Source organism: Dromiciops gliroides, chromosome 2 (genome assembly GCF_019393635.1).
Source record: "Dromiciops gliroides isolate mDroGli1 chromosome 2, mDroGli1.pri, whole genome shotgun sequence".
In the NCBI taxonomy this organism is placed as follows: Eukaryota; Metazoa; Chordata; class Mammalia; order Microbiotheria; family Microbiotheriidae; genus Dromiciops; species Dromiciops gliroides.
Window position 1 is genome coordinate 176,274,176 of NC_057862.1, and position 12,038 is coordinate 176,286,213.

General features: G+C 38.9%; 1 protein-coding gene across 3 annotated transcripts in view; it reads left to right on the forward strand.

The window, feature by feature from the left end:
• The window catches only part of ACIN1 (apoptotic chromatin condensation inducer 1), a 40,859-nt gene that overhangs the window by 8,044 nt on the left and 20,777 nt on the right, over positions 1-12,038 (forward strand). For all 3 annotated transcript variants that reach the window (XM_043983799.1, XM_043983800.1, XM_043983801.1), the window contains exon 4: positions 7,945-8,033. In XM_043983799.1, the coding sequence (XP_043839734.1) occupies positions 7,945-8,033 (89 nt within the window). The remainder of the gene's footprint in view (positions 1-7,944; positions 8,034-12,038) is intronic.

Consider the following 12,038-nt stretch of genomic DNA (forward strand, 5'->3'; position numbering starts at 1 on the left):
AAGGTATAGTTCCAAATTACTTTCCAGAATGGCTGGACCAATTCACAGCTCCATCAGCAGTATACCAGTGTACCCATTTTCCCAAAGCCACTCAAGCAGTTGTTTTCATTTTTTTACCATTTTTGCCACACTGATAGTCATGAAGTGGAACCTCAATTATTTTAATTTGCATTTCTCTAAGTAGTAATGATTTGGAGAATTCTTTCATGTCAGTTTCTTATACATATTGGCTATCAGACCTTTATCAGAGAAACTTGGTACAGATTTTTTTTCCCTGATTAACTTTCTAATTTTAATTTTATTGATTAATTTGTGCAAAAATTTTATGTAATCATAATTTTCCATTTTTTCCTCCTCTGATCCTCTCTAACTCTTATCTGGTCATGAACCATCTAGGGCCTTATATCCATTTGGACCTTATTTTGGTATATAGTATCTTGGTCTAAACCTGATTTCTTCCAGACTACATTTAGAATTATTTATGAACCATTTTGGAAGTCTCTTGTTCCTAACTTCCTCCTTCTTAGTCGTTTCTCAAATATTACTTGAATACCTACAGTATTACCAGCATATAGTCCCTTTCTTCCTAGAGCATATACAATATCCTAGCTGGGGAAACATGACCTATATGAAGGTAATTTATAAAGCAAGTGCAAATAAGTAGTATAGACAATAGGAACTATTAGGGTTTGAAGGAAAGAGGAAATCCCTGAGGGCTAGAGTAGTCAGGGTAGAATTTGAATAGGTATAGCTGAAAGCTAGAGGGCATTGTAGGAGCGTGGGGGGGAGGGGTATGTCTTGAGCTAAAGATTAGAAGTGGAAATGCACATGGCATTCTAGGAAACTAGAAATAAACTAATTTGGAGGAAAGGGTTCATTTTGAAGAGAGATAAAATTGGAAGTATTTGTTGAAGTCAGGTTATAAAATGCTTTTAGTGTTAGGCTAAGGAATCTATACCTTATTACTAGTAGACATTACTCTTTGAGTAATGGGGAGCCAGTGAAGGTTTTTGAGTATGAGAACAGTGTGAACACATTGGAACACTGTCTATTTCAGCTATACTTTTTTTCCCCTCCTGAGACAAGGCATTTATTTCTACACAGAAAAAGGATCATTTTAAATGGAATTTTAAAAAAGCATAATCATTGAAAAAATCTGGTACACAACAGAATAATTAGAATAGAATTTAGTATAGCTTGCTTATATGAAATCTCTTGAAAGCTGTTAGTTGAGCTTCATTAAGACATGACACAGTTTGACATTTCTGCTAAAATCTGCCTCTTCTTTGGACATTATCTTGTTACACAGACATCCTTGACCTTTTGGGTGGCTTCTCTCACAATGGTGGTTGAATGTGCTTATGAGGGAAGGGAACAGGCATTTTTATAGCATCTGCTATATGCCAGACATGTACTACCAATTTAGATTTTCTTTTTTTTTTTTTAATAGATCAACAAAACTTTTTTTTTAAGTTTTGAGTTCCAAATTCTCTCTCTCATTCCCTCCCTCCCTACCCTTCCCCCTCCCCAAGGTTGCAAGCAACCAGTATAGGCTATGCACGTGCAATTATGTAAAACATTACCATATTAGTCATTTTACATAAAAAGACACAAGTAAAAAAAAAGAGAAAGCGTAAAATAGCATGGTTCAGTCTGTGTTCAGTCAATACCAGTTCTTTCTCAGGAGGTGGATAGTATGCTTCATCATTAGCCCTTTGAGATTGTCTTGGATCATTGTATTGCTGAGAGTAGTTAAGTCATTCACAATTGCTCATAGAACAATAATGCTGTCACTGTGCACAATGTTCTCCTGGTTTTGCTCACTTCACTATACATCAGTTTATATGAATCTTTCCAGGTTTTTCTGAAATCATCCTGTTTGTCATTTCTTATTGCACAATAATATTCCGTTACAATCATAAACCACAGCTTGTTCAGTCATTCCCCAATTGATAGACATTCCTTCAATTTCCAATTCTTAGCCACCACAAAGAGTTGCTATAAACATTTTTGTACAATTGTTTTCCTTTTATCTTTTTCACAGTTACTATTGTTAACTGTTTCCCTCCATCCTATTCCCTTCCCCATGATATTTACTCTATTATCTATCTTTTTTCACTCTATTCCTTTTTTTGGGGGGGGGGGCAATTGGGATTAAGTGACTTGCCCAGGGTCACACAGCTAGTAAGTGTGTAAAGTATCTGAGTCTGGATTTGAACTCAGGTCCTCCTGAATCCAGGGCTGGTGCTCTATCCACTACCACCACCTAGCTGCCCCCCACCCTATTCCTTTTCAAAAGGGATTTGCTTCTGACTGCCCCCTCCCCCAATCTGCCCTCTCTTCTTTCACCCCTCCTTCCTTATCCCCTTCCCCTCCTATTTTCCTGCAGGGTTAGATAGATTACTCCACCCAATTGAGTGTGTGTTATTCCCTCCTTGAGCCAATTTTGATGAGATTAAGGTCTTTGAGCCTATTCTGGTGAGTATATGGTTCATTTACTGCCCTGTTCCTTCCCCATCTCCCCCACACACACACACACACACTCCACAAGCCCTTTCCTGTTTCTTCATTTCAGCTATACTTTTGAGGTGAAAGTCAGAGATGAAAGGTAAGAGCTCTGAAATAAAAATGAATTAAAAAGCAAGTAAAGATTTATAGATCAGGGTTTAGCAATGTCTTTTAATGCTGGTTTATAGTTGTTGGCATCACTAGAAGGGGGAAAGTATAGACAGGAATCAGGGAGAGAGCAAAATAATGAAATATATATATTTGGTAGTGAGTGATATGGTGCTCTCCCAACAGTTGTTTCAGTTATCTTTCAGTATCTTGCAAACTGCAAGGTTACTACCTCTGAACAGGAATTTTAGAATAGGTTCAAACTTTTTTAGAAACTTTTTATGAAGCATTAGTTTAGAGCTCTAACAATTCCTGATTGAATCAGAGTTAATGTCAGGTTTCTATCTAGAACACAGATTTGTTCAGGTCTAAGTTGTAAATCTGGCAAGAGAGACAGAGAATGGCCTTTTGGTTGTTGATAATAGAGGTTTATTTATAGATTTCCAGGGATTCTTTCTGGTTCCTAGTTTGAAGATACATCATAATGAACACATAGTTTACAGACCAGTCTGATGAATTCTTACCTAGTCTTATATTTATCATTCTGATAATTTGAACCCTTATAATCAAAAAGTCAGGTGTTTGCCAACATGCTGATCAGGTTATGCTGACTTAGGTGCTGTCAATTTACAGACACTTAACCTTCTGTATATATATTAGGGGAAATTCAAGATAAAAAGTATTCAATTTTTACACCTCAGATGTAAATCCTTTTTAGATTTTCACTCATCTACCTCCTACTTCCTCAGATTTATTTTCTGGATATTTGGGGAATACATTTCTTTCATGATGCCTCAACTACTTTTGGTCTCCTGTGGTAAAAAAGTGAAAGTTTTTTAACAGTCGGTTAGCGGGGAGGAGACCAGTCCGTCTGCTAAGCACTCCACTTCCGGGGTGCAAGCTTAAAAGGCAAGGAGAGAATGGAAGTGATGTCTTTTTCCGCTCTCCTCGCCCGCTGGCTTGCTCTGCACACACAGAGATGCTGACTGAGGTTTGACTTGGCTGGTTCTCCATAACAGCACGTGCTTGACTGGGCTCTCAGCCTCAGAGGTAGCCTTGGGTTTTTGGTGAGTTCTATACGGAATATAGACTAAGCTTAGATCTAAGACTATTTGTTTGTATTTCTACTTTCCTATCCCTCTAATCAACATCACCTTGTTTTGTTGGCTAAGTAATTCCCAAACAATAAAAGCTCTAACTAAAGATCAGAGGCTTCTTCCACTTACTGGTCTGGGAGATAAATAAGGGAAAGGTTAAAGGGGAGTTTAATGCTCTTGTATCCAATTTTAAATCTCACACTCCATAATCCCTCTGATCTCTCTGTATTCTACATAATTAATTTGTTGGAAAATCCCTTTTTCCTTAGTTTAGCTAATAAAAGGTTGGAATTTTTCAGAAGGAACTTTTATCAAGAAATATGGAAGAAGGGGCAGTTAGGTGGCACAGTGGATAGAGCACCGGCCCTGGATTCAGGAGGACCTGAGTTCAAATCTGGCCTCAGACACTTAACACTTACTAGCTGTGTGACCCTGGGCAAGTCATTTAACCCCAATTGCTTCACAAAAAAAAAAGAAAAGAAAAAATATGGAAGAATAAAGAAATAAGCAATTATATAGCATCTGCTATGTGCTAGATACTGTGCTAAGCTCTTTACAAGTATTTTTTTTTTGGGGGGTGGGGCAATGAGGGTTAAGTGACTTGCCCAGGGTCACACAGCTAGTAGGTGTTAAGTGTCTGAGGCCAGATTTGAACTCAGATACTCCTGAATCCAGGGCCGGTGCTCTATCCACTGTGCCACCTAGCTGCCCCTTTACAAGTATTATCACATACGATCCTCACATGATACTGTAAGGTAGGTGCTATTATTATCCCCAATTTCTGGTTGATGAAACTAAGGGAAACAGGTTAAGTGACTTGCCCAGGGTCATATAGCTAGTAAGTATCCGAGGCCAGTTTCAGGTCTTCCTGGGTTTAAATAAGAGAAAACAAAACAAATACAAAGACATAAATTTATAGAGTACAGCTTTCTTAACTGCAGGTAAGTGACAGATTGCACTACCAAATAGCTTAATGGGCATGTAGGCTTTATTCATTTTTTTTTTACTTAATCTTGTCTGGTGGTTATGCTAGACCACACTGCTTAAATTTCTTGCTTAAGATACATTTTAGGGGGCAGCTAGATGGCGAAGTGGTTAAAGCACCGGCCCTGGATTCAGGAGTACCTAAATTCAAATCCCACCTCAGACACTTGACACTTACTAGCTGTGTGACCTTGGGCAAGTCACTTAACCCCCATTGCCTGCAAAAAAAAAAGATACATTTTAGTGGGCATTACTGCCAGTATCTGGTTGGATTCTTGTGCGTTCACAAAGTCCGATTCCTATTTCTTTTTTCTAGTTGTGGGTCTGTTCCTCAGCCACATTACCCCCTGTGAGTTCTGACCTAATTCCTGTCCTTCTGGCTAAGGAATCATTTATCTCTCTCATTCCCATAGATTCCTTCCCCAGCTTTCAGGTCACCCAGTACTGATGTTAACAGTAGTCTTCATCACCTCTCTCCTTGAATCCCCTAGACTTCAGAAAATCCTGACCCATTTTTCTCTTATTTGATTTTCCTGTAGCATATTCACCAACTTCTTGTTAAATTTGGTTCTACTCCTTGTTAACATTTAGCTTCCTCACCTCCTTTCCTAAGCTGACATCTCATCATAGTGCCATAGACAGCTTCTGCAACAGGCCATCTTTCCCAGCTGAAGCCTCTCATTACCCCTCAAGTTCCTTCTCATTCTAGAAGCAGCTTTCTAAGTCCTTACCTCATTCCATTTCAGAGTTCATTCTCCTTTTTGAATTCACCATTTGGTTCCTGGTTCTTGTTGGAGGTATGCTTCAATTAGTCTGTGAATCAGTGGTAATTTGCAAGTTGTTAGTGCAGTGCAGTCACAAGTAAGTTAACAGCCCCATCTGCTTCCCCAGCTTCTTTTTAACCCCTCACCTTGGTGCCCTTCAGATCTTCCAGACTCTCTCACTAGAGTTACAGGTACAGAGTTGTCACACAAAATAGTTAGAAGCCAGGTTCTAGTCCTAGCTCAGGCACTTAGTGTGAAACCTCTCTCAACCTTAGCTACTGATCTGAAAAGGAGGGATAATTATATCTGTTCTGCCATCACAAGATTAGGGATATCAAATTAGATAATATATGGTAGAAGAATTGTTTAAATTGTAAAGTATTATAAGGATATAACAGTAACACATTTCAGTAAAAATTTAATTTCCATAAAAAATAATAACTAGCGGCGGCTAGGTGGCACAGTGGATAGAGCACCGGCCCTGGAGTCAGGAGTACCTGAGTTCAAATCCGGCCTCAGACACTTAACACTTACTAGCTGTGTGACCCTGGGCAAGTCACTTAACCCCAATTGCCTCACTAAAAATAATAATAATAATAATAATAACTAGCACTTATAAAGCACTTTTATAAATATTGTCTCATTTTAATCTTCAGAACAACTTATTATCCCCATTTTGAAGATGAGGAAACTGAGATAGAATTTATATGACTTGCCCAGGGTCACACAGCTAGCAGATGTCTAAGGTCAGAATTGAACTCAGGTCTTCCTGACTCCAGGTCCAATGCTGTATACATTATGCCACCTATCTACCTTTTCCATAAAGGGATACAAAGGGGAAAAAAATGGGTTTCCTCTCATATACCAAGATTAAAGTTAACATATAACACTACCTAGTATTCAGTTTATATGTTGTAGCTGGTTAACCTTGTAGTCCTCCATAACTTTATAGACACATAACACATTCTTCTTTTTGGTCTTAAAAAGGAACTAATCAGATAATCAGCTTCTTTCCCATCTATTTTAGCAGCTTTGCCGTAGCTGTTACGTTTTCTAATTTAAACTGTTCTGAGTTTTCATTGATGATTATCATAGCACAAACAATGTAGGTGCCTAACAGATGGTTCTTAGAAATTCCAAAGGGTCTGGCCACCATCCATTCTTCCCAACCATAGAAATTATAGGTGTGGATAGGGTGAGGCTACAAGTCTCTAATCTCTTCCTGTGTTGTGAAATTTGGCATTATTCCTGCTTGAGAGGTGAATAGAACCCAATCAAGAGAACTCTTTAGTAAATTCTCACCTATCCCCTAGAAGCTTTTCTAGTCCATTTCATGTTGTCAGGACAAAATAAAATCAGGAAAAAAGAAGAGCTTAGCATTCAGGAGTTACTGTATATTTTTTGGAGTTAATTGCAGAGCAAAATTGCTTGATTTTAAACGTGTTAACAACTTGCGGACACCCACCTCTCCATTGCAGGTTGCCATGCTTTACAGCTGAAGAATTACTTAGGAGAAGTATTATAAAAGATGTCCTTAGAGAAATGTATGACTAGAAACAAAGATAAGCTGGTCATTCAGTGGGAGTGAAGGGAAGGGGGGCAGCTAGGTGGTGCAGTGGATAGAGTACTGGCCCAGGAGTCAGGAGTACCTGAATTTAAACCCAGCTTCAGATGCTTGACACTTACTAGCTCTGTGACCCTGGGCAACTCACTTAACCCCAATTGCCTCACACAAAAAAGAGAGAGTGAAGGGTAACTAATGAACCACTCATGGGCCCCACTGATAACCACAAAATGCTGAGGAATGCCCCCCAACCCAGCATGTTGGATGAGCAGGACTTGAGCAGGTTAGGTGGGCATGAGTGGGTTGCTCTCTAAAGTATTGGAAGGAGTACCCACAGAGGAAAAGAATAGGCATTTAGATAACATATGCACCCTGCTATGTGCAAGTACTATGCTAAGCTCTTTCTTAGCACAGTGCCTGGCACATAGGAGGTGCTATCTAAATGCTTATTCCCTTCCTTTCCATTTTCTTCACAATCCTGCAAGGTAGATGCTGTTATTATTGTCATTTCTCAGTTGAGGAAACTGAGGCCGACAGCGTTTGAGTGACTTGCCCCAGGTCACACAGCTAGCTAGTAAGTATTTAAGGCAATATTTAAACTCAAGTCTTCCAGAATCCAAGCCACAGCAATTAGATCACACGTTCACACATCCTTTGACTTATTTACAGAACTTGAATTGTTTTGGGAATATTTTTTAAAATATTCAATAGGAACTAGAGGTGAGATCCCAGTTATAGAACTCTTGGAACTTCTTTCCAGCAGATTCTAGAACCTGTACTGCTTCCGAGGCAAGAAATCCGTGTTTTTGTCTGTCTGGGCAGAGTGGATTTCACATTAGAATTAAATTCTATAAAGAAATCCACCATGGATGAGGGTCCCTGATGAAATCCTGACTTCATTTACTTTTCCTTTTGGTAGGAAAAAGCTGTTCCATCTCTGAAGAAAAAGGTGAATCTGATGATGAAAGACCAAGAAAAGGAGAAAGACGGTCATCCAGGGTGAGACAGGTAAGTACCTCCTGCTACCCCCTATCTTTCTAAGGAAATAGAAATGCTTCTCATCTAATAGAATGGTTTCTCAGGACTATATGAAGAGACAGATAAATAATTTCAGGTTCAGTAAACATAATTAAGTACCTGCTATGTGCAATATACTTGCCAGGTGTTAAAGAAATATTGAGATTAAATGACAAATCCCCTGCCCTCATGAAGCTCACAAACTAGTAGATTGTGATATATAAGTAAAATAGAAAATAATTCATGATGGATTCTTAAGATATATATATATATATACACACGCACACATATATGTGTGTGTGTGTGTATTTGTGTCTATTTATATACCAAGTGCTATTTGAGATTCTAAAAGCAAAAATAAATTACTGATTGAGGTCCAAGAGAGAGGGTAAAGAAGGAAAGCCTTTATAGAGGAAATAGCAAATAAAAGCATATCTTAAAGGGTAGCAGGGGTTTCAACAGATGGAAAATATATTCCAGGGAAAGTAAACAGGAAAGGCACAGAAGTCAGATTATAGAGCATATGTATTAGCAGAATTGTAACTAGGGCAAAGGGACTAACGTTTGGGTCCATGGCAACACATTCAGAAGACAGTAAAAGAAAGCACTTGTAGTCTAGCAGCTTAGCTAAAACAGAGCTTAGAATGCTTCCTCCTCCACAGGAATGGCCACTGGTCTGATGACTTCATTGGAGAGACTGCCACATACTACCCTGATGTTGTCAGCCTCATGATACACAGGGGTTGACAAAAGTCTTTGGGTTTCAAGGTGTGGTACTTCTTATCCCAAAGTAGTGGGGAGAGGTCTTATTCCCTTCCCACTCATCCACCTTTCTCTTCCACTCCCTTGCTATCTATGTAACCTGGTGCACATCTCTCAACATCCCGATTATTTATGAGACCTAGTGCCAGGCTGGAATAGCAAAGAACTGAGATTCTCTGTGGAAGTGTGATGGTGTTGAGAGCAGATGCTTTTGTCGATTTTGCTGGCCCAAACTGTATGGATGCCCTTTCTTGTTGACATTAGTCATTACCTGTTTTCTAATTTTCAAGGGAGAACCTTTCACCTTGTGGTCTTGCCCCTTTGTATGTGGAAGGGGCAGCAGAAGTGGGGTGGGGACATCTGTTTGGTCTTAGTGCCTCCCTAAGTTGATTTTGTTAAAGGGTACATTTGGTGGCACTTGCCCTGGGAACAATTTGTAGTCAATAAACATTTATTAAGTGCCTACTATGTGTCAGCCACTGTGCTAAGAGCTGGGAATACAAATATAGAAGAAGAAAAAAAGACAGTGCCTCCACTCAAGGAGCTTATAGTCTAATATTTCTTTTTTTTTTTTTTTTTGGCGGGGCAATGGGGGTTAAGTGACTTGCCCAGGGTCACACAACTAGTGTCACATGTCTGAGGTCAGATTTGAACTCAGGTCCTCCTGAATCCAGGGCTGGTGCTTTATCCACTTTGCCACCTAGCCACCCCCAAGGAGCTTATAGTCTAATGGGGGAAGATAACACAAAGTGAAAAGGATAAGAGGGAGGAACAGCAGGAAAAGTACTGGGGCAGAAGCATAATGAAGTCAAAGAGGTCCAAAATGAGTATTTGGGGGAAGAGATGGAGTTGAGTTAGTGACTCCATACCCAGGAATAAGAGGATACAGATGAGGTGTGAGTACCAAGGCTAATTGGATCTTTTTTTTTTTCTTCCCCTAATTGAATCTTGACAGGATAATAAAACTTCTTAATGATGAGGTTTCTGGGGATATGGTGGGAAAGTCAAAGAAGTCCAAATGCGTGTATCCAGGTGGGCATGAGATGTCTGTCTAGTACTTCCTCCTTAAATGGAGGTTGAATTTGTACTGCCCCTAGTGCAGATATTGATAATTATTTGTATGTATTCAGCAGTGAATAATCTGATTTGGCTACTCATGAGAGAAAGGAACTAATATAAAATATTTGTGGAATTAGAATGAACAAAACTTTGTAATCGATTTGTGTGGTTAATGAAAGGCAGAAGTTTAAAATGATACAATAGTTTCAAAATTAAGTGAGTAAAGAAACAGAAGTGCCATTTACAGAAATAGGGAAGTCAGAAAAAGGATCACTTTGGGGTAAAAAGATGAGTTTGGTTTTGGATGTGCTGAGATTAAGATACTGGTGGGACATCCAACTAGAAATATCCTCTAGGAAGTGAGATGTGTAAGTGTAGGTCTTGGAAGAAAGGTCAAGGTTTAAGGCATAGATTTTAGACTCCATAATATAGAGCATTGAGGCATGGATGAATGTTTATAAATTAAATTGCCTAGGGAGAGCATGTAAAGGGAAAAGGACAGGGACAGACTGAAGAAAGGAAACACAAACATTAAGGAAGCCAGCAAATGAAACTAAAGAAGTAACTAAAAAGGTAGGAGAAGAGGGGCATCTAGGTGGCGCAGCGGATAGAGCACCGGCCCTGGATTCAGGAGGACCTGAGCTCAAATCCGGCCTCAGACACTTAACTCTTACTAGCTGTGTGACTCTGGGCAAGTCACTTAACCCCAATTGCCTCACCAAAAAAAAAAAAAAAAAAAGGTAGGAGAAGAACCAGAAAAGTGTCATTTCACTGAAGCCAAGGAAGGAAAAGGTATCGCAGAAACAGTGATCAATAGTATTTAAAACTATAGAAAAAAGTAAAGTTATGGAACATGAGGACCAAAGAAAAGAAGGCCTTTGGGTTTATTCAGCAAAGAAAGCCATCTCAGTTATTATCAGGGAAGCCAGATTTCAAAGTTAGCAAACTGTCAGTATTCTCTCTCTTTTTTTTTTATTTTGAGTTCCAGATTCTCTCCTTCCATCCACCACCCCCCCCTTTCCCATTGAAAAGACAAATATGCAGGGCAGCTAGGTGGTGCAGTGGATAGAGCCCCAGCCCTGGATTCAGGACCTGAGTTCAAATTTGACCTCAGGCACTTGACACTTACTAGCTGTGTGACCCTGGGCAAGTCACTTAAGCCCAGTTGCCTCACCAAAAAAAAAAGAAAGAAAGAAAGAAATTGAATGAAGTCATGCAAAATATTTACACATAGAAAAAATATGCTTCAATCTCAGAGATTATCAGTTCTCTCTCTGGAGGTAAATAACATTTTTCATCATGAATTGAAATTGTCATGGATCATTATATTGTTCAAAATAGCTGTCTTTTACAGTTGATCATCTTTACAATATTGCATTAGTGTATATAATATCTTCTGGTTCTGCTCATTTCACTTTGTGTCAGCTCATATAACTCTTCTCAGGTTTTTATGAAATAATCCTCATCATCATATACCACAGCTTGTTCAACCATTCCCCCCTCGATGGGCATCTCTTTGGTTATTCACAAAAAGCTGCTATAAATATTTTTTGTACATATAGGTCCATTTTCCTTTTTCTTTTATCTTTGGGGTATATACATGGTAGTGGTATTTCTGGGTAAGAGGGTATGCTCAGTTTTATTGTTCTTTGGGCATAGTTCCAAATAGCTCTCTAGAATGATTGGACCAGTTCACAACTCTACCAACATGTGTTAGTGTCCCTTTTTTCCCATATCCCTGCCTATCATTTTTTTCTGTCATCTTAGCCAATCTGATAGGTGAGAGGTCATACCTCAGAGTTGTTTGAATTTGCATTTCTCTAGTGATTTGGAGCATTTTTCATATTATTTCATTAATTTTCATATGACAATTGATCACTTTGATTTCTTGTGAAAACTACCTGTTCATATCCTTTGAACATTTATCAACTGGGGAATGATAGTTATGACCTCTGACACTGTACTGCCTTTGCAATCTTTTAGAATTAGGGTTGTATCACATACTTAGTTAAAACATCTGATATAAGAAATAGCTTGTCAGGGAGGAGAGGGAGAAGGACTATACTCAAAAATGAAATTTTCCCAAAAAATGTTTTTTAATTTTTTAAGTAATAAACATTTTTATTTATAGTTTTGGGTTCCAGTTTTTATCCCTCCTTCCCTCCCTCCCTGAGG